We start from the raw sequence: 23879 nt of genomic DNA on the forward strand, positions 1-23879 counted from the left end.
GCATCAGAGTCCCCTTTCCTTATTGTACTACCAGAAGAAATGAAAACCGCAGGCTTGGGGAGTCACTTTTTTGGAACCTGGAAATTTATAATTTCTGTTCCAATTGGAATAGAAAAAGTAGATCCATTTGCCTGGATGCTTCTGGTTCTCAGGTAAATTTGGGCTGATTTTAAGCAATCATGTCAATTGCTTCTAGCAAGCAATAAAACTGGAGTCTCTATTTTTTTTAAGGATTCACTGATTTTCACCATTCACAGGAACCCTTCTGGGTTTTCTGAGGTAAAGGCATACTTTTGTTTGTTTTATGAGACAAGATTCTCTGAGTAGCCCTGGCTGTCCTTAAACTCATATTATGGACCATGCTGGCCTCAAACTCAGAGGTAAAGCATACCTTTAAGTCAATTTTCTTCTCTTCCTATAGACTGTCACTTTCACCACTAGGAAAAAAGCAACCTCTTACAGCATAGGTCAATATGCCAGACAGGTAGTGACAATGGGTGGCCTTGCTCTTAATGGGAAGTTTTATTCTATGGAGTCCATCTTATCTGACAAGCATTGGGCTAATATCCCCACAGAAATCATATCCTTTAATCATCATAGCAATCTGCTGAGGTAGATCCTATCATTAATTCCATGTCATCTGCTCAAGTAACTAAGTCTTTTGGAGGTTCAAGAGCTCATCAAAGATCACTGGGCTAGGCAGTCAGGGTGTGAATTTAGACAGCAAAGCTTTGCAGCCAGCGTCCCTCACTGCTACATTTTTGGATTCTACCACTTCACTTTTTAAGGCTCCTGCCAAATACATTAGGTCCCAACTCTCACACGCGATTATTAAGTGTAAGAGGCTGTGTTAACATTAACCTGAATAAGAACCTCTTCACAGGTGGGCGATTCTGAAGCACATTATAGAGAAATAAATGCTTCCAAGGCTGGTCTCTATTTTGCTCACCAGTCCTTCATTTTTCCTTATCACCCCCAGCTCCAAATGATTAACTTGAAGTCAAAAGTCCTTCCTTGAAGCTTGTCCTCAATCTCTGGGCTGGCTCAGTTTCAAAGCTCCCCAGGGCTGCCTACAGCTAACAGATGGCTATCTTCCTTCTGACTTGGCTGCACTGTGGCTGGTCCCCATACTTAGGATTTTTGAAACATGAAAAATATGGTTCTTTTTTTCTTGTCTTAAGTAGAGAGAGACCCTGAAAAGTTCTTTAGTTAACTTAGGAGAAATGGAGAGAGAGAGAGAGAGAGAGAGAGAGAGAGAGAGAGAGAGAGAGAGAGAGAGAGAGAGAAAGAGAGAGAGAAAGACAGGGAGAGAGAGAGAAATAAAGAGAGCGAAGATATTTTAAAGAACGTCTTTCTATATAGTGCATTTAAATTTCCCTGTGAATTTTCCCAATCTGATGGTCATTTCAACATTTTTTATTTCCTGTGTTCTAAAAGTATTTCAAAATAGAGTAAGAGATGATCAACACTTACATGTAAAATTATTTCACATCCACTTGAAGTGTTATGCTCTCAATTTATCAATGGCTTCAGATTTTACTCACCTAGCTCCTTAAAAATTTTGTTACTATGTTATTTTATGTATATAGGTGTTTTGCCTGTGTTTATGCTGTTACCACATGCATGCCTTGCACTCATGGGTACCAGAAGAGGGCACTGGGTACCTAGGAATAGGAATTACATAAGGTTTTCTGATCTTCAGAGTAGGTGCTGGGAGTTGAACCCAGGTCCTCTGGAAGAACAGTCATGTGCTAACTGTTGAAGCACTTCACCAGACCAGACAGTTTTCAAAAGTGTTCTTCACTTTTGAAATGTACTTCATACATTTCCTGGTACCCCTTAGATAAAAATTAAATATATATATATACATATATATATATATGTATATATATATATAATCTCCTAAAAATATCTGCTTTTTGTTATGTATGAAAGCAATTCTTAGAAATGAAATTGAGGGCTGGGATGATGACTCTGTCATTAAATTACCTGTTGTACTATCATAGGTCCTGTGTTAGGATCCCCAGAATTCCTGTAAGAAGCTGGGTTTGGAAGAGCATGCCTATAATCCCAGAGCTGGAGAACCAGAGACTAATGGATTCCTGGGGTTTGCTGGCCAGTCTAGCCAGGCAGTCTAATTAGGCAGTCAACTTCCAGTCCAGACTCTGACTCAAAAAATCCTATTATGATGTTAGCTGAGGAAGACTCCTGACATTGAGTTCTGGTTTTCACAGTCATCTGCATATACATAAATGTCCACTTGTGTGCACGCACATGAACACACACACACACACACACACACACACACACACACTCAATGAAAAGATGATGATTATAATAGATGCTGTGATTCTCTAGAAAATATTTGTTCTTGGCAGAGGAAAACAACAAAGAGAGAACTAGGAAAGAATTGCAGTGATAACACAAAGCCCTATGTACTGCGCCCCCTCTAAACCTAGTTCTGTGTTATGTGATTGTGTGTATTACACAGGTGCAGCCTGCATCAGAATTTGACTTGAGCTCAGGGCATTGAGCCTTGAATTTAGGGGAATGTCTCTCATACAAGATTACAAAATTATTCATAGAAGTAAATCTTTATTTAGAATGAGAAATAATTTGCCATACTTCAGAGGTTTGATAAGTCTTCACATACAACTAACTTCATAAAACCCACGGAAAATGGGTTTTAAAATTAACTCGTTGATACATTTTTTTTTATCCTTTCTCTGGTAACGAGGCTCTGATATTCTTTTCCTTTGAAATGATGTAGTAAATGTGGGGACATGCCTAGAATGAACCTTTAAGCAAGGTGTATCATTTTGATATACCAGGTTTATAAATAGATTGTGGACACCTCAAGGAAGAGGGTGATTGTGCTATTGATTTTCAGCAGCTAGAAGAGTGACTGACATTGAAAATCACTAAACATGTTTGTTGAATAGAGGACTAATTAAGCAATGGATAGGGTTTCATTAAAAGATAATATGGTTTAGCTAAGAAATCACGACTTCCAATGTTGCTAAAAATGCTGTGCGGGTTTCTCTCTTGTTCAAGGTGTTTGAATGCAGAAGGAATTTTAATGACATTACCTCCTTCATACTCAGCTCCTTCCACCCCTCATCAGTCAATACTTGGTGGTTAAGCCAGACCCTGACCTGGATGTGCTATGTGGCTCTATATTACTCTTTTATGGATGATGAGAATAAATAATGTGTACAAGGTTCTGGCCTTTCACAAGGTGATTTGGCAGGAAAAGTGCTGTAGAATGCTCTATTCTCATGACACCTATTCCAATCTAGCTACCAAAATGACCTCCTCGCATCAGCTGAATGGTCTTTTCAAATGACCATTTACATGTGTTTTCACCGAACCCTTACAGAATCTGTTCCTGCAATGCACAAAATGAAGGAAAATAAAAAGAAAATGCATTTTTGTAAGATAAAGCATTCTCCTTTTTCCTTTTAAATAAAATGAGCTGGGAAGAGGCAGAGAACTTTTATGATTCAGTAATGCCCAAGATATGATGCTCTTCAGCTCACAAATCAAAGAGCCACAAGCTGCAAAAGCTTCAATTTTGAAGAGAACAGCTCAGGGCCAGGCAAAATGTCATCCTTTTTATAGGTTCAACAAAATTCTTCTGTTTTTCATCTTGCAACACAGGCATTAGATCAGCTCTTCAAGTCCCTGGGATGTCTGGAATACTGACTTGTATGCACTTTCTAAAACATAGGGTCAAGTGCGAATAAATGCTACAGAAAAAAGAGAAAATAACACAAGAGAGAGACCTAAAATGGCTGAGTAGAATCCTGACTGAAGGCATGTCATGAGGAGACTTTTAGAGTCACATAAATGCCTCCCAGAGCTTGTCACCATGTGTATTCACACTAATGAGAGGGATTGACTTAGAACACAGTAGGGGTTGAAGGGATCATCATGGGACAGTCCAACATTTAAAATTATACTGGAGGATAAACTGGCTGTATGGGTCTATCATTGAGAACAAAATGCTTCAAAAAGAAAGGAGGCTTTGAACTCAGCAAAACTTATTATATTCCATGTTTCTGATCCTTATGATGACACTTGACAGTCTGATATATTGTAAGAAAGTTTAAAGAGCTCTCTTTTAGTACTTAATAGATCTAGGAGATTAGAACATTTCCTCCTCTTAATTAATATTTTTATTGTGAAGCTTTGTTATTTCCTTCAAAATAAAACTTAATTAAACATAATTAGTTACTACCTAGGAAAGGCATATTGTAATATCTGACTCCTAGGCATTCACAAAGACAGATACACCATGATTAAATTGTTTATGTATTTATTCACTCAAATTTCTATGCACTTATGGATGTTGACAGATCAAAGCTGGCTGGCGAAGAATGAAATCTTGACAGGAATAGTGATATATGACTTTAATTCCAGCCCTCAGTAGGCAGAAGCAGGTGGATCTTAAGTGATTGAAGTCAGCCTGGTCTACATAGCAAGTTCAAAGCTATCTAGGATTACAGAGTGAGACTCTGTGCCAAAACAATAGCAAACAACAACAACAACAACAACAACAACAAAAGATAAAATTTAAGCTCTGACATAATGCAATTTAATCAAGATAGTACAACAAAGAAATATTTGTGATAACCAACTCAGAATTCTGCTAATCCATAGTGAATGGGCTAGAGAAAGTGGCTTTTCTTTGACTTGATGAGGCCCTTCTTGGGAAAGTATTCACTGGATCCTTTCAACTACAGAGAAGAAAAAATGCTCAGACCAGGTCAGAGGGATGATCAGAGGGCCATTCCTGTGGGGCTGTTGCCAAAGGAACTAGATGATCCTGGACTATCAAGCTAGTCTAGAAATTACTATGAACTTTGAACTTTAGATCAGAGTAAATGTGTGAATAAAGTGAAATTTTAGAAAAGTTGATTTTGTTATTAGAATATTCCAGGCATGGTTGATAAGTGTCTGAACTAAGATATTATTAGTTAAGCTGAGAATGGACAGAATTAAAAAAATATATTAAGATGTTCCAGAACTCTTAACTTTCCAGGTTTCACAAAGTAATACAAAATGTTCAGGTGAATAAATGACAGTATGATTAACATTTTATGGTCTGGTAGATACCACTTATCTGTTCCTTGGACCAAAAGAATGTTGAAATTTTCTCTCTTGATTCATTTTGATATATGTCAGACCTCAATTCCCTTTTTTTCTAACAGCATTATTAAGACATTTATCAAGAAAAGTGTATCAGAATATCTTATATTTAAAGTTCAATAATTCCTAGTAAAAATAACTAGGCTCCCTTTTCTAGGTTTAAGAGGAAAGGAGAACAATAAGGATGGAAAGAAATAGAACACTAGGTGTAGGTACAGGTTGGGAGGGAGGGAGGGAGAGATAGAGAAAGTGTGTGTGTCCCTTAACCTATGCTACCTCCCCACTCCCTAGCTCTACTCTGAGCTCACTGTTTTAAAGGCTTATATGGCACTGCTTTCCACTTAATGCAAATATAATTCTTTAGGATTCCAGGAGCACTAAATGGAGTTTAGCATCATATTGTGCTTGCACTCTTTGTTGTCAATTAAATCATACATCAGTTATGATTAGTCCTGAATTGTTTATTTAGATCAGGCCCTGCTGCTGAAATTGTGAATGATGCCCATACTCTCGAAAGGATTATAACCACCTGAAATACTTACCAAAAGAAATTCTGAGATAAATGCATTCATAGATGAGTAGAAACATCCTAACACTAGAACACCAACTTTATCTTCTAGTTCTGAAGGTTGCTGTTTACATAGAGGTGAAGATCCCAACCACCTTTGCTTCAGAGACAAGCCTGAAGTGGGGTTATGTGAGCAAGTGGTTCATTAAGTGATGAGTGGAAGAACAGTAGGAGACAAGGAGGCTGTTGACCCTGTGGGAATGTCTTGGGCACACATTATACCTCAACATGTATTCCACTCAAGGCAAAGTTAGTTATTGGGTACAAGCCAACACAGGGTGGACTGGGGCTTGTTGTCATCCTGTTCCCTGTGTGCAGCAAAGCAGTGCCCATTCCCAAGAGCAATCTAATGGAGAATATTGCAGTAATTGATACACCAAAAAGCAGGAAATCCTAGTGGATTGGGGAGCCCTTCATCTTCCTATTCAGCAAAATTTGGAAGCAAAGAGAGAAGTGCATTAGCTTTCCCTTGTACAAATCATCCTCCTGTCCATCATCACCAAGTGTTCCCTACTCAGGTGCTAAATCCAGTAGATCATCCCAGATGCCTATGGTACTGAATATACCTAAAACTACAACATGACCAATATCCAACCTGAATTCTAACCTCATTACCAAATTCATGTCCTCAACAACATGGAGACTAAAATATTATATATGAAATGGGAATTGGAATAATGGGGAGGAGAGAGAGAGGCCAATATAAGAGAAGGAGGGACAAATGAAGGTTATTTGATAAAGCCTCAAGGAATAATTGTTTTATGTTTACCTAAACTTATATGCAATACACACACACACACACACACACACACACACACACACACACACACAGAGAGAGAGAGAGAGAGAGAGAGAGAGAGAGAGAGAGAGAGAGAGACGTACGGGTACATAGACACATGGAAGAGTACCAGAAAGTCTGCTCTGAGAAATTGTTTCATAAACCACACTGGAACAATGGCAATATCAGCGGACATGTTAACATGGAAGGTGGAAATGTCACTGGAGTCCTATGCCTAGAGTAAGAAAATTTGACAGTTAATGACTGGTGGGAACAGGAGAATCAGCCTTTTCCAGGAATAAGTCCCTTATTGGCTGTTCAATGTAGAATAAATCTTGAAAACAAATATATACCTCTTACAAAAACAGACTCAGAAGTTTGTATTTATACATATCTATGCATACATGTACATATATATGCGTGTATGTAACAATCATAATAAATAGAGAAGCTATAAAATTGATATGGGGGTTCATGGGAAGCAGTAGGAGGAAGGCAGATTGGAGGTTTTGAAGGAAGGAAAAGGAGGGTGAAAAGTGATGCAATTCTGTTTCAATTGAAACACATTAAAATTAAAATGAACTGTTACAATTAATTGTGCTTTTAATTAGCATTGTATACAATCCACATTGTATACACATGACAATCAGGAATATTTGATTAAGGGTTAATATTAATTCCTTAGGAAATAATGCCTAGAGATTAAAGGCAGGGTGTTTGGTGTTAAGCAATTTTTGTCTCTTCTACCTACTTATAGGCAACATGACCTTGGACAACTCACTGTATGAATATGAATTTCCTTATGACACACATTTGTAGGGTCATTACAACAATGTGTGAGCTGTTTTACAGAAATTACTAGCATAGTGCCTTGAGTATGGCTATGCTCAGTCGTGGACACAGTTTCTGTTATGTTTTTTATGAAGATCTTGTGTATCACTGGTGAATAAACTCAGGAAGACCAAAGGCATATGAGAAGTCCAGCTGGAGAACCGAATTTGGTGAGCAGGGCATTTTTTTCCCTGCACCTAGAATAATGGAAAATTCCATGGAGTTTACTTGTAGTCTGAATCTTCAAATATAATAGCCAGATATAGATTCATTTTCTATACTAGAAAAATGATACACAATACTGTTCTCTTGTCAACATCAAGATAGCTTCCTCATCATTTTTATTGACTGCCAGGTGATGTATAACTTAAAAATTAATTCATATTCTATCTAAGCCAGTTCAACTTGCCAAAGAAAATAAAGTGCATATTACAGTTGAATAAATATATATTGCATAAAAACTTTTACTGAATATTTTAAAATGCCCTCTTTTAACAAAAATTGATTTTTTTTCCTCTTCTAAGGGAGAACCATGTGTCCGTCTTAGGGTCTCCTCTAGAGGGTAGGGAATGGAGGGGATGGGAACAGGAGGGATCAGGGTGGTCGAGTTCTGGGTGACACTCTCTGGGTCAGAGAGTGATGAAGGAGATATCATGATAGAGGGGGCATTGTGAGTTTAGAGAGAAACCTGGTGCCACAGACGTTCCTGGGAACCCACAAGGATGACTCCAGCCAGCTTAGACTCCTAGCAATAGTGGAGATGGTGCCTGAACTGGCCTTCCCCTGTAATGAGATTGGTGACTTCCCTAGTTGTCACCATATAGCCTTCATCTAGTACCTGACTCAAGCAGATGCAGAGATCCACAGTGAAACACTGGGTCAATCTCCAGGAGTCCAGTTGAAGAGAGGATGGAGGACCTGTATGAGCCATGGATGTGAGGAGGGTCAAGATCAGGATGGGGAAACCTGCAGAGACAGTTGATCTGAGCTTGTGGGAGCTCATGGACTCTGAATGCTAGGGAGCCAGTATGGGACTAACCTAGGTGCTCTGCATCTGGGGGACATTGTGTAGCTTAGTCTTTTGTGGGAACCCTAGCAGTGCAACCAGGACTTGTTCCTGATGCATGAGCTGCATCTTTGGAACCTATTTCCTATGATGGGATGCCTTGCTCAGCCTTAAGGCAGTGGGGAGGAGTTTAACCCTGCCTCAGCTTAATGTGTCATGGTTTGTTGATTCCCATGGGAGGTCTCACTCCATCTAAGTGGAGACAGAGGAGAAATGGATGGGGTGGGGTAGGAGAAGGTGAGGTGAGGGAGCAGGAATAGAGGAGGGAAAACTGGTTTGGTAAATAAGATCAAGATACATTTATACATATCTAAAATTGTCAAAGAATACATATAGAAAAATATTAAAATGCTGACAGTCACTCAGATTACATCAAATGTGCTGGTTCAACAAGGGTTGAAACAAATGAATCTCTTTTTAAATGATTAATTTATTTTGCTTTGTGTATATGGTGTTTGCTTGCATGTATTCTAGGTGCCTATGTACATGGAGGACACAAGAGGACATCATATTCTCTGGAACTGGAGTTACAGGCAGTTGTAAACTACTATGTGGGTTTTGGAAACCTAACCTAATTCTTTGCAAGAACACTAAGTACTTTTAATCTTAGAGTCTTCTCCTCACCCCCAATTTATTGAGTTTTGTGCTTGACTTTAGAAACAGAAAAGGAATAAACAAGTGTATATGCAGATCATAGGTGACATACCAGTGCAGCAACCAGATTAACATACCATCTCTTTATGATTTTCCATGACATATAGATGCATAGATACTATGCAAGCACAGACTACTTAGGTATGTGGGGCAGAGGAAGATGATGTTTGCTCTGGAGTTTGAAGAATAGGTTAAAGGTTTTTTTTTATTTTTATTTTTTTGAGGAGAGCAAATCTAGGAAAGGACATGACCTCAGAATGTACAATGCTACACAGAAGCATGTGTGAGTTAAAGGTATGCAAGCTATTATTATTTAAATGAGATTAGTTATTTAGATGAGCCAGTCTAGGCTGGTTGAAGATGGTCACACAATCTTTGATTGCCTGTCAAGTAGATTTCATTTCTCTTCCCTTGGATTTGGCAGCCTCTGCCTATAGGAATAGTTGGATAAAATATGAAATACTCCCCAACACACCCCTCTTCCATCTTCATGTTTCTTCTTTCTCTCTCCCACTCTTTTAATAATAATTTTGATGAGCTTCCTATTGTCGTGCCCCAATTCCCATTTTTTGAAAAATAGTGTAGGCAGATTTTTCTGTCCCATCTTCTTGCTCCCAACTAGCCACGTGGTTAAGCTTGTTACTAACTAGCTCTTACTACTTAAATTAACCTATTTTCATCAATCTACTTTTTGTCTTGTGGATTTATTACATTTGCTCTGTACCATCCATGCTGCTTACTTTCCATCTCACTGGTGACTCTGCATCTCTGCTCTTCTTCCCAGCATCCTCTCTGCCCCCAAATCTTGCCTAGCTACTAGCTATTCAGCTTTTTGTTAAACCAATCTGAGCTTCACAGTGTACAAACAGAATAAAAGTTAGAAAAGATAAACAGAAGAAATAGAACTTGCCCTAGGTTTTCTGTGAGATGAATAAAGGAATACTCTTGGATAAAACACCCCCAATTAAGTATCATTTTCCTACTTTGTGGAATGAAGTAGAGAGTTGAGATGAACTTGAATGCTTCTTCTTTCGAACAATAATGAGTTCACCTTTCTCCCATCTATCTCCTTGGGAAAGCTTTCTCAGATTGTGCTGACATTGCCCCCAGTCATAATCAGGAAAGTCTCTTCCACTCAGCACCAGCAACACCCCAGGCTGCATATGTATTTCTTCCTTCAACTTCCATTATTTGTACCTCATATATTAGCTATTTGATAGTTAGGGACTGAAGTGAAGGGAGATGGAGTCCTTTGTCAAGGACACAGAGCTAGTAAGTGACAGTCAGATCTCTAACTCCTCCTTACTGATTCTGTAGCTATACACATTTGCGACTGCTACATTGACTTCATTGGATTTTTGAAAAATAAAAACACTGAACTATTGCTGTAGTTATGATAGTTAGATTTTTAGCCCAGCAGCCAGTGGGTGTGATCTGACATTACTGTGATTCAGAGGAAAGTCTTACTCAGCTTCACGCATAGTGTGAATAATGGCATCAAAAATGTTCAGTGTAAATCTCTCCAGACCTCAGGCCTGGATTAGTATGCTAATGCTTAAAACCTTGCAATATTTCACAGTTAGGAATAAATGGCTAAACATAAAAACGTGTATTTAAATGTGGATGGATGTGCCTATAGAGGCACCAAAGGCACTACTAATATTATCTATACCTTTTTTATCCTTCCAGGATGGAAGGTCTTTAAAGTCGGCAATAAGTTGGGGTTGTCTGGTTGCTGAGCCTAAGGCAATCTACTTCTAAGGCCAAAGGAAATGCATCAAAGAGAGTGCTCTAAAAATCTGAGATATTTTTCATCACTATGTGCCTGGCAGTGGCGGGGTGGATATTTTAGGTACCTGATGTCCCATCGATGAATGAATCAGCATTAGATGAACCATAAAGCCAGAGGCAACCAATATGAGCCACAAGAAAAGCAGCATTCAAACTCTCCATGTTAAATCCCCAGTTAAAGGTAGAGAAAATGGCATCAGATCACTCCAGAAAAAAAATCCAGAGTCATGTTAATGAAGGCTGAGGATGGACATCTGTACACCATGTCATATGGTGTACTGATGAAGGAGAGGGGTTTCAAGTTACATTGACTTGTTTTTCCCCCTAAAACTGTGTAACAATGAAACTCTGCTGGGAATCAATAGTCAGTGATGATGGGTTTCCCAAGAGCAGCGATGAATTTCCCAATGGACAGCAATGGACCTCCCAGTTACAAATGGAATTAGGACAGAGAAACATTAAACTTGGTGATTGTTCAATTACCAATTAATGTTTTAAAAATTATTAAAAGTGAAGAAATATTCTATGCATAATTTGTGAAATATAATTTCATATGAAAATGTATTTGAGGATGAGCTGCCAAAGTAAACACACAAAACAAAGAAAAAAAAAACAACAAAAATATTAGCCTCCTTAGGAGCCAAGAGTCTTTTGAGATAATCCTTTTTTTAATTCTTAAAGCAAATGCTACTTTATTATTCTAGTAGTGTTAAGAATTTGATTTACTCTTAAAATATTGTTTAAATATGCAAAATATCTTGTAGAGGCTTTAAGCGTAATAGTATTACACCTTGCTGCTATCAAAACTCATTGAAAGTTGATGTTAGCAACAAACACAACCATCTATTCTCACATTAAAAAGACCCTGGTAGAAAGGCTAAAAGGTACCATGGTTTCAAAGTCACAATTTAATAAACGCAGCTGTAACAACTGGATATCACAGGTGCTGCCAATTCTTTGGTGACTTGTTACCTACATTTACAATTCATAATCCTGAATTCTAGTACAAGCTTATAATAAAGTGCTTGCTTGCTCCTGCTCAAGTTTTTAGACCTCTTGAAACCCAGAATTCATAAGCATACCATCGGAGTAGTTTAGACATTCTTAACCTGGGGTTCTTATTGAATTATGACTTTGAAACTTGTTACCTTTTGGAATCTCTGGCAGGATCAGCAATTACTGGAAATGACAACCAAGTTGCCTTCGTGTAAATAGTAGTATCAGAGGTCATAGCCACATTTCTGTTGTAGTGTAATAGGCCCTCAGACCTTAGCACAACCGATGCTGTGATGGAAGTACTGTGTCCTTAAAACCCAGTTCATAGGCAACAACAACTGCCAAATGAGAAAAAGACCTAATTAATCCATTATAGCCACAGTTCTGAGAGGATCCCTTACTTTTTGGCTTCCGGGTTTCCACTTTGTTCTAACATTTACTGATAACTGAGATGTGTCAACCCAGGATATGTGCTTAAAGCTCCCCCCCCCCCCGCCCCCGCAAAGAAAGGCTTAGGACTGCACTGGGGTCCTGAACACTCAGTGTAGTCTTCAGCCAGTTAAAAACTTTCCATTGGCTTAAACATGTATCTGAGCAATAGTGTCTGGTGGATAGCCCACAACAGTACCACATCATGAGTTTATCACCTGAAGGAAGACTCTGCTTTCTAAAGGGCCCACTTTTATTCAGGTAACAAATTGAGATTAGTATCAGCTGCTGTTCATGGTGCCTAATTTTAGGTCAATCCTGAAATTTATCTGATGAGATACACTTTACCCAAATTCTCCTGTTGAAGAACTGGGTGGCAAATGTAGGTATGTCCTGTATAATGTGTCCACACTTCTCTCTATGTAGTGTCCTTCCCTAGCAGATTAGCACCTTCTTGTGATACTTCACATTCTCAGACATGGATGTCACTGGAAATTCCCAAACAACCCCTTAAGCTTCCTTTCCCTCTGGTCCTTTTACTCCTTGTCTTTAAAGTGGTTTGTTATTTTTCTTTTTATTTGGTGTTTTGAGATAGGGTCTCAGGTAGTACAAATTGTTCTTGAGCTCTCTGTATAGCTGAGGATTACCTTTATCTTTTGATCTTCCTGAATCATCATTCAAAGTGTTGTTATCACGGGTGTGTGCCATCCTGCCTGGTTTATATGATGTGGTGCTGGGGCTTGCATCCAGGGCTTTAGGTATGCTATACATTATCAATGTAACTAGATACCAAGTCCCTTTAGGATGATTTTATTTATTTATTTATTTATTTGCATTTTTTCTATTATTATTATTATTATTATTATTATTATTATTATTAATTCAAGTTAGGGAACAGGCTTGTTTCACATGTACTTCCCCTCTCCCTCTCCCTCCCCTCACCCCCATTCCTTCTCCCCCACCTCCAACCTACCCCCCACCCCATCCACCCGCCATTCCCCAGGCAGGGTAGGGCCCCCAGCCACTCCCCAGGCAGGATAGGGCCCCCAACCGGGGCTCCACCAATCCACCAAATCTTCCTGTGCTGGGCCTAGGCCCCTCCCCATGTGTTCAGAGACAGAGCAAATCCCTTCAAGTGGGATGGGCTCTCGAAGTCCCTCCCACCCACCAGGGCAAAACTCCAGTCCACCTCCCAGGAGTGCAGGGGCCTCCCCATTGGCATCCATGATCAGGGGGCTGGATTAGTCCCTTACTGGCCTCTCAAAGAGCATCTGGGGTCGATATGCTTTCCCTTTTTCAGGCCAACTCTTTCTGTGGGTTTTTCCAACCAGGTACCTTCGTTCTTCATTCCTCCCTCTCTTCATCTAGGTTCCAGATTTCAGCTCAGTGTATTTCTGTGGATGTCTGTCTCTGCTTCTATCAGCCACTGGATGAGGACTCTCGGATAGCATAGAGAGTAGTCATCAATCTCATTCTAGGGAAGGGCTTCTAGGCCATCCTCTCCTCCACTGCCCGGACTGTCAGATCGTGTCATCCTTATAGGTCTCTGTAACTTTTACATTGTTTTCATACCTCTTATGTGCCCTGTTTAGGATGTTTTGTATAAATTTGTATTTTGCTGATTTCTAATTTTAGTCCATGAGCTACTCATGACAAGAGTTAGTATTAAAATAATTTTAGGACCAACCTTAGCACAGGGCTTATAAGAATTATTTCCCTATAAATGTTTATGACATAAGTGAATGAACTTGTTCTGAACTTTAGTGTTACAAATATGTGTAAAACACAGTGCATTTCTTTATAAGGTTGAGGTTCTTGTCCAGCACTGAGACTGTGTATATGTGCAGAGACAGTGTATATGTGCATGTCTGTTTAGGGGCCTTTTGTGCAAGACAAGAAAAAGGAACAACTGACATAAGGCCCCATGTGACAAGTGCCAGACAAGTAAAATAAACTCTAACTGAACAAATATGCATAAAAGAAAGATAATAATTAAACGTTTGGGCTCTAAACTACAGCATCCAGTGTAAGGTAAAAACTGATCTGAATTAAGGGTGTAAAAAGAGCAAATGATGTCAATGATAAGAGTGAACAATCAAAAGTTCTTCATTTAGCTTTCTTCCAATGAAAACATTAGTTCCCAGAAATGTTTCTTTCTCTATGTATGCATATTGTATATTTGTATAGGTGTTTGTATATGTGCACACGTGTGGGTATAATAGCGAGAAGTTGATTCTGGGTGAAGGGATTTACTATGTGCTCCCTTCTGGACCCTGGATTAAGCACAGATGATTAAGCACAGACTACACCCAAACACCAATTCCCAAAACAAAGAGTTCTTGAATGACTGAATCTGAATCAGTCAGAAAGAGCAAGTGCCTCTGCAGGGGTGGATTTTAAGGAGAAAAGAATAGGGAAGTCTGTGCTAGTGCTAGAATGAATTGGTCAGTCCTAATTGGACATGTTGGTCAGTATAGCCAAATAAGATACAATGGTATCTGGACCTTTGTAATCAGACTTCAGGAATGTGGAAGTGAACACATAAAGGATCTGTTTAGCTTTTATGGTGAGTCTCAGGAATGAGAAAAAAATGCCAAATAAGGAGTCAAAAGAAAGAAGAGAGGACACAGGACCACTACCATGTTTGCCATGCTTGGGCCTGTTAGAGCCTTTCATTTCCATCTTTTAGTTTTATTATTGGGGTCATTGGGTGCTGGGTAAGTGGGTATCATTCTTCTGTCTACTTCCTGTTTATCAAAGGTGAAGTTCAAGGAAAAGGGATTGTTGTTCTAAAGGAGTTGATGGTGGAGCTGGTGTGGGAGAAGGTAAGGAGAGGAAGGGGCGTCAGAGGACAGTACAAAATTCAGTAAGTTCTGGGTCGAGTAGCTGGAAGTATCCCTGAAGCCATTGACTGTATCATATAGGTTATCTGTCTCACAAAAGAGTGTTTGCAGAAGCCAGAAATCCTCCTGGATGCCTAAGGAACTGTCCCCATGTTCAGATGAAAAACATGTTCATGGGATGAGGAAATGATGTCATCTTTGGAAAACAAAGGTTGATAATGCCTGAGGAGGACCTGATTAGATGTTTGGTTATTTATTTGCTGAATTTGTTTGATCAAGGAAGAGAAAGGCAGTTAAGGAATAGGGGGGCAAAAATCAATAGGAAAACAATAATGATGAGGGGACCATCAAAGGCAGACCCAGCTCATTAGGTGAGACTGGAATCAGTTTGTGGAGCTGGAGTCAGTGAGGAAAGTCCCCCTTACTTTCTTTTTGTCTGTTTATTTAGTTTTTTGTTTTTACATCCCAATCAAAGTTTATCCTCCCACCCCTCTTCCTATTTCCTCCCCAGCACCCCTCTCAGGTTCTACTCCATCCACTTCTCCACTATTTCTCTTCAGATACAGATGGACCTCCCATGGATATCAGTCAACTATGGTATACCAAGTGGCAGTGAGATTAGACACTTCCTCTTCTATTAAGAGTGGATGAGGCAATTCAGTAGGAGGAATCTGTCCCAAAAGCAGGCAACACAGTCAGAGACAGATCTTGTTCTCTGTTAAGAGTCTCACAGTCTCACATGAAGACCAAGTTATACAACTGCACTGTATATGCAAAAGGCATAGACCAGTGCCATGAGAGCTCCCTACTTGTTGGATGAGTCTCTGTGAGCCCCTACAAGACCAAGTTAGTTGCTTTCATGGGTTTTCTTGTGGCTTCCTTGGCATTGCTGGGTCATAAAACACTTCCTCCCCCTCTTCCATAGGATTACCTGAGCTCTTCCTCATGTTTCACTGTGGGTGTTCATATCTGTTTCCATCAGTTGCTGGAGTGAGGACACTCTGATGACAGTTGAGCTAAGCATCTATTTTTGAGTATAGCAGAATATCATTAGGAATCTTGACATTCTTGTGCCATTTGTGTTTGGTTCTATCCAAGGTCTCTAGAGGATCTACCTCTGGGTCCTGGGCACTCCTTCTCAGGGTATGGGTCTCTAGCTGTGCCAGTCATTAGTTGGTCACTGCCACAACTTTTGTATATCATAATCTGAGTCATATAGTAGGGTACCTTTGAGGGACATGGGTTAGTTATAGAGGATGAAAGTGCAGCCTGATGGATTGCCCTGTTTTCACAATTATTGCCTTTATTGACAGTGAAGAAGTCAGTCCAATGTGCTTCACAATGAACCAAGACAGTTTGAGAGGGTAAGACAGAAGCCTTGAAGAGGTTTTTAATATATGAAGAGTTAGTAATTGAGTTACCCTTTGTGTTTAGAAATCCTGTTCCTTCCAGATAGCTGTGTTAGCGGGATATGGAAAGCATATTTCAAGTCTGTGTACATTGTTAATGATATGTTTTTGGTGATATGGAGGGCTTTGGTGATGGCTATCAATTCTGCCTTGATTATGGCATCTTGAGACCACTGACTATCTTTCAACATGCTGGTCATCTGGTAAGAAAGAACTTCCATAGTTATAGAAAATATAGTCAGAAATAGCTTGAGGACACTTTTGTATGTACGAAGGATGGGGGAGAAGTTCTTTGAGAGTCTTGGTACAGGAGAGAAGAGGGTGTAAGGAATGTTGGGGCAAAGGGATAAGAGTGGATGGGTTGAGGGAAGGACAGATAAGGAATGTGAGTGATGTGTTTTTGATAAGAGAAGTTTGGAGGAATTTGAGAAAGTGGAAGCAAGTGAAGTCCTTTATAAGTGAGGAGTTGAGAGAGAAAGTGATGGGCTAGATTGTGAAAGGGGTCCCCTAAGTTAGTTTGCTAGATTCAAAATTAGGTAGAAAGGTTGTGGTAAGGGCAGATGGTATTGTTCACAGTTTTGGAGATGTAGGCAACAGGGGCAAAGGAGGCCCAAGAAAGTGTCCCAAGATTCCAGGGGCACAATCTTGTTTTTTGGAAGTGTAAACATGGAAAGATCTGCATAGATCTGGGAGGTGGAGGACTGGGGCAGAAAAGAGACCATTTTTGATTTTAAGGAATTTTATGGGTAGGAAGAAGGGATGCATGAGAAGATACAGAAGCAATTTGGTCTAGAGGATGTCTGAGAAATGAGTAGCAAAGAATCCAGGAGTAGAGGAAATTGGCTGTCTCCCCAAAGTAAAGCAATTTGGGTTTTGCAGAAGGAAGAGATATGGAGCAAAGATGGGCAAGGAAGTCTAAAGTGAGGTGTTTATGGGTTAGGGTCAAATAGAATCCAATATAGATGATCTGGCAGAAAGGAAAGTTGAGCTTTGGAAGTTTGGATGTGGTATCCTATAGAGCTGAGAAAATTGAAGAGTGGGCTGGTATCAGAATGATTGAAAAGGAAGGACTGCAAAGGAGCAGGTCATCTAAATATTGAAGCAGGTGGGAGACAAAGGAGGAAAGGCAAGCCAGGTCCATGGTGAGTGCTTAGCTGAAAAGATGGGGGATGTCTCTGAATCCCTGGGGAAGGACAGTCCAGTTCAGTTGTCAGGGCTGTTGAGTATCAAGGTCTCTCTAATTGAAGATGAAAAGTCTTGAGAATGGGCTTTGAAAAAATAGCATCTTTAAGGCCTAGGATCAAAAAGCCAAAACTATTCCCATGGACAGTGGAGAGGAAATATTAGGGTGTAGATGGACAACATCAATGGAGCAAAGGTCCTGGATTAAACAAAACAGTCTTTTGAGTTTTTTTTTTTTTGACTGCCAATATGGCCATATTTTAGGGTGAAGAAGTGGGGCATAGAAGCCACTTGGATAAAAGAGATTGAATCATATGAGGACTCTGATGTTAATTAGGGATAGAAGTATTGGGGTTTGGAGATGTAGACAAAAGTGCTTTTAAGAGTATTTGAAAGGGTTTCATGATGTGCAGTAAGAGGAGATATGGTATTCAAAACAGTGAGATTGGATAGAGAATGGGGTAGAGGATAAGAGATCTGTGGGAATTTGGGGGAGAGAGAGTTCAAATGGAAGCCAAGGAAAGGAGGAGAGACACAGAGATGTCCTGGGAGTTACTGCAGAGGTAGAAGGGAAAATTCATGCCAATTTTGGAAAGGACATTTCTTCCCAATAAGGCATGACATTATTAGGAGAAAGGAGTAAGAAAAGGAAAAGCCATTGAAGGAGCACATTAAGGGAGGAGTCTGGAGGGGTCTATGTACTCCTACAGTAGATGAGGAAGATAAGCGACTGGTACCACAGAATTTCTTCAGGACTGAAAAAGGTGCTCCAGTATCTACGAGAAACATGGTGAGGTGACCTGACACAAGAAGTGAGATCCTAGGCTCCTTGAGAATGGTTGGTGTGAGTTTAGTCTGATCAGTAGTAGAGTCTGGGTCCTGTTAGGCCTCAGCTGCTCAGCTCAGTGGGTCCAAAGGAGGTGCTGGAAGGATGGATAACTGCAGGGAAGCCATGACTTAGAGGCAATTCACATAGTTGGGTAGGTCTGTGAGGATTTGGGCAGTAACCTTCCTTGTCACATTTGAAGCAAGGACCTGGAGGCTCCTTCTGACTTGATATTTCCTTCCTTTGGGGTGTTCCAACACCAGCAGTCTGTTGAAGAGCCTTAACTAAGAGTTGGCACCCGTGATTTTGGTTGTTTTCATCATGATTTTGGAAGACCTTAAAGGCCAGGGCTATGGCACTGGATTGGGATATAAGTGGACCTTGCTCTAGTCATCTGAGTTTGGCTCTTATATCTCAGTAGGGCTGGGAAAAATGTCATAAGGTCAAAAGGTCATATGGACTTGTTGGCCATTCAGGGTCTTTGGGTCTAGGTTCATATTTTGGAGCCTGTCTAAGGTTTTGAAGGAACTGAGGAGAATTTTCATATTTGTTTTGAACTACCTCAAGGATCTTTTGAAAGCTAATTGGCTTAAGGACTGTTCCCTTTAGTCTAGAGAGGAGACAACTAATGAGAAGGTCCCTGGACTGACAATCATCATTTTCATGGTAATTCCAAGAAAGACATATGTCAGGAACTACCATGTCATGGGTCCTGTCTGTTTGGTGCATTTGATCTGCATGGACATGGGACTTTCTCTAGGCATGTCTGTGTTCTTTGGGGAGGCATTTTATTAGAAGGATCCTATATAGATCATGGAAGGTAGGATCATAAAACTGGATTAGATATTGGAATTGTTGGTGAAGGTAGTGGGGTCTGAAGTAAAGGAATGCAGATATTTTTTCAACCTGGATAATTTCACCAAGAAAGAATGGGACATAAATGAGAGTAGGGTCATTTGTATCTGTGACCTCCCTTAGGGGCAAGATTGGGACAGCATCTGGTGCAGTTTATCATGGAAGTAAGTGTGGGGAAGCTGAAAGGAGTGGGGCTTGTTGAGCTATCCAATTCTGAGCAAAACTGGATAGGGAAGGAGTGGTAGGGGAGGGGTAAACAGGGTTTGAGGACATGAAGACTGACCTTCTTACCCTGGAGATGTGCAGGTGGAGGGAGGAAAGTGGAGGGTGGAAGATTCAGGAGAGTGAGGGGAAGGAAACTGAGCAGGAGGAGTATGAGGATGGAGATAGGGATAGGAGGAAGTTCATAGGCAAGACCAAAGGATACACTTTCAGCCTCTGGAGCAGAAGGATTGGGAGGTGAGAGGGAAGACTTAAGAGTACGGGGGACATGGGAAGTTAAATAAGGGGCACATAAAAAAAGACTATGCTCAAAGAACAGAAAAGGTAGACACACAAGGGATCTCCTTCCATTTTACTTTACCCACATAGAAGTTATTAAGATCCCTAATAATGTTAGGATCAAGAGAGCCATTAGGTGCCTATTACACTGGTTGTCTAGGAGATATTGGGGCCAAGCTTGAGTACTGATGTGCCTGAGCTTAGGAGGTTTAAGATCTGCAGTGAGTTGTAGCAGTGTGAGATTTGGAAGAAGACATCCTAAAGGAGAGTCAGTAGGGATGGAAGGAGTGTATCCCATCACTAATGCTGGTCATGAGCCAAGGTTGAGATAGAAAAGAATCACCAAGTGTCTGGAGTGGCCATAGAGAGGTCTCTAGGAGGGAATAGATCATCACTCAACCTGTCATCAAAAAGGGGGACACAATGGTTTGAGGAGAAATTTGGTACCTGTCAAAAAGGTTTCCAGAAGGTTAATGGATTCCAGCTGAACAGGCAGCAAAAAATGATAAGAAAACCACACCAAACTGAAATGAATGGAACAGAATGTGCCTATCAGTCATTCAAGGGAGTCTGCCAAACCATTGAAGGTCATGGTGGGATGAAGTCTCCAGATTCTCACAGAACACAGGGGGGATGTCAGATACTGAACAGTAATTACCCGATGATGACCTGGTGACTGTTTGGGATGGTGAGTGGTAGAGGAATGATTAGCTACTGTTGGATGAGGAGATGTGACACCAGACCGATTGAATAAATGTGGATGAAGCTTGGAGGGGATGTTTAATGGCCAATCCTAATCATGAAATCAAAATGAAGGGACTGACACACTGCTCGGTGCTCCTTTCTAGACCCTGGATTGTAGCACATATAATACAAACCCAGAGACAGATATTGGGGTTCAAGCTGAAGGTCAGGGAAACAAAACAGCCAGCCAGTATTCTGACCTCTACCAAGGCTGAAATGAAGATCCTGTCTTCCCTGTGACTGGAAACTAAATCTCTTCCTGTCTTCAATGTGGTTAGAAACTAATTGCCACATGAGACCCTTTGCTTCTTCCTCTCTAGTGCTGGTATTAAAGGCATGAGTTCTGTTACTCTTTTAGACTGCTTCACTCTCTCATGTATTTCTGGGTGGCCTTGAACTCACAGAGATCCATCTGTCCCTGTCTCCTGAGTCCCAGGATTAAAAGTGTGTGCTACCACTGCCTAGCTTCTGTAGCTAACTGGTGTGGCTGGCTTTGCATTCTTATTTTCAGTGGCTTTATTAGATCATAAACAATATATCACCACATTAGATTAATAATAGACCACATCCAAACAGGAATTTTCAATACAAAGAGATCCTTTACTAAGTAAGACAGAAAGACAGGGTGGCTGACTATGGATCTGGCAGAAACAGCAGCAAGTGGCTCTGCAGGAGTGGCTTTTAAGGAGAAAAAAGGGGAAATCTGTGCTAGGCTGAGTTGGCCAGTTCTGATTGGACTGGTTGGTTAGTGTACCCAAATAAGACATTTTAATAGCTGGACCTTGGTAGTCAGTCTCAGGAATGGAAGTGGCCAAATGAGGGAACCCAGTGGTTTAGTTTTGATGGTCAGTCTCAGAAATGGGAAACTGCCAAATAAAAGAGACAAAAGAAATAAGGGAGAAGAACAGGGCGCCATTGGTGCCGTGTTTGCCGTGTTTGGGCATGTTAGAGCCCTTCACTGGGTATCTTGCCTCTTGTCCTCCACCTTATTTTTTCAGAGTCTGACTAAATCTGGAGCTCACTGATTTTTGTCTGGACTGGCTATCTAGTGAAATTCAGAGATCCATCTGTTTCCAAATCCAACCTATGGCTGGATTACAGTACAGATGTTTACCTCCATACTGGATTTTAATGTGGGTGTGGGGCATCCAATCTTAAGTCCTAAAGTTTGTATGGCAAACAACTTACTGACTGAGCCATCTCTACAGTCCCTTAAGTGCTTCTTGTACAGCATGGCTATCAATTTGCTGTTTTCTGTTGATTTCCCTCTAAATGTTATCAGTTTTCTCTAATGGAGTCTCATTGGATATATTAACCACCCTTCAGGGCAGGGCCCTTGCCCAGGAATAGTTGGCAAACACAAAACTAACTCAATGGTATTTTTGTGTACTTTTTGTTTCATTTTTTTACTTAAAAATCTTATTTGTGTTTATTTTTATTTTCATCAGTGTGCTTTTGTATTTCTTTTTCTTTCTTTTGGGCAGTGGGGAGGATGTAGGAGTAATTGGGAGAGTGGAAAACATGATCAAAATATATTGTCTGAATCTTTTTTAAAAAAGAATAATTAAGGATGCTATAACATGACCTGAATTTTCAGCCTGGAGTAAGGAAAAAAATAAACTGGTCAATTTCATGTTATATGCACTTTACCACAATAAAAAAATTTAAGTTTTTAAAAAAAATCTCCTGTGATAAAACACAATTTTCTCAGTAGGTGGGATTTATTCATTGTTACTATGCTATCATTTGCCACAGCCAAGTAAATAACAGAAAATTACTTGAGACATTACATGTGTTTGTTAGAATAGTTATGACAGTACTTTGGCATTATGAATATATTTTACACATTTATTAGCATATCTTTTTTTACTTAAAATCATTTTATTTAATGAAAATGATAACTGATGAGAAGTTAGCTCTGAAAGCCTTGGCTATATAAGAAAACACTATGTAGTTTCTTCTGATAAGCTAAGGCAGGATAGGGTATGTGCTGTCTGTTCAGGGCTCTTTGTGGTCTCATTGAGTATGCTGGCAAGAGAAGCATCTGTCTCAGTGGCCATGTCCTTCAACACATCTGGGACAGTCACATCTTCTTTCACATCTTCTGGAACTTCTAATGCATATCCTTTGCTAATTAATTCTAGCCCAATATCAAGTTTCTTCTCATTACTGGTATCATATAAATGGATTTTTGGCCAAGTTGAGTTTCCAGTCAGGACATAGCTAGAGATTTTGGCCACCAATGGCTTCGAGTGAGCAAAATGAGTGAGTCTCTCAAACTCATCTAGAGCTTCCTCTTTCCACTGTTCACCTGAGGGGGTGATTTGTGCCAGACTGCATTCTATTGCTTGAAAGGGAAGGCTCAGGAAGTCACTCCTGAGAGCCCTGAGTTCCTTCAGTGGGGAATCTCCATTATTTCCAAAGTCCACAAAATAGACATCCAAGTTCCCATTTTCCAGGGTACCAAGAATCTGGCCTTGATACCAGGAACCATCTGTAGAATAAGGTGCTGTTACAATGTCTCCTACGTGCACAGTCATGTCTTCAGGCAGACTATTTTCATAGTGCTGGGTCATCTCAATGATAAGTTGATCCAACTGGCAGCTGTGGGAGCCAATGATTTGGATCCAGAAGTGATTAGGGTGTTCATAAGCGGAAATGTAGATGTCTAGACACTCATCCTTATGGAAACTGAAGTCAGGACTGGGAACTTCAATTATTGACGTCTCTGGAATGTTCTGGGCACCAGAAATCTCAAGGCTGTCATCAGAAGGTTCCTCCCAGGAACTTTCTTTTGGTCCTGCAGCAGCCATATCACCAGCACCTTTGCAAAGAGGAACCTCCACAGGTACAGCTGGCCCCATGCTAGAACAGGTATTCTTCCATAAAGCTGTTTCACCAGCTCCATCTGGCTCCATGGCTGAGAGTTACAGAACAACCAGGCCTACACTGATAAACCCCTGTTGATCAACAGGAACTCCTGTCTTCACCAGAGTGATGCTGCTGTATCAATTAGCATATCTTAATTATTAGATTTTTAATTTGTATTTTTCATTTGTGTAACTGTGGATAAGTTTTGATATTTTCTAATATCATAAAATATAGATTTTTTGTTATTTCATGATTAAGACTATTATTTAAAAATATTAGTTCTTATTAGTTGCACAGTATAATAGGCTTCTTTATGATGTCATATATGTATATCATGCACAATGATCATATTCAACCCTACTCACCTTCAACTGCCCTTCCCTT

General features: G+C 40.1%; 1 protein-coding gene across 1 annotated transcript; it reads right to left on the bottom strand.

Moving 5' to 3' along the window:
• Positions 1-22570: 22570 nt before the first annotated feature.
• Positions 22571-23542, bottom strand: LOC100774907 (tudor and KH domain-containing protein). The gene has a single exon (XM_027400335.1). It carries the CDS (start codon positions 23540-23542, stop codon positions 22571-22573), a length of 972 nt encoding a protein of 323 aa, XP_027256136.1.
• Positions 23543-23879: the final 337 nt, after the last annotated feature.

The sequence above is a fragment of the Cricetulus griseus genome, chromosome 2 (genome assembly GCF_003668045.3).
Source record: "Cricetulus griseus strain 17A/GY chromosome 2, alternate assembly CriGri-PICRH-1.0, whole genome shotgun sequence".
NCBI classification, from domain to species: domain Eukaryota; kingdom Metazoa; phylum Chordata; class Mammalia; order Rodentia; family Cricetidae; genus Cricetulus; species Cricetulus griseus.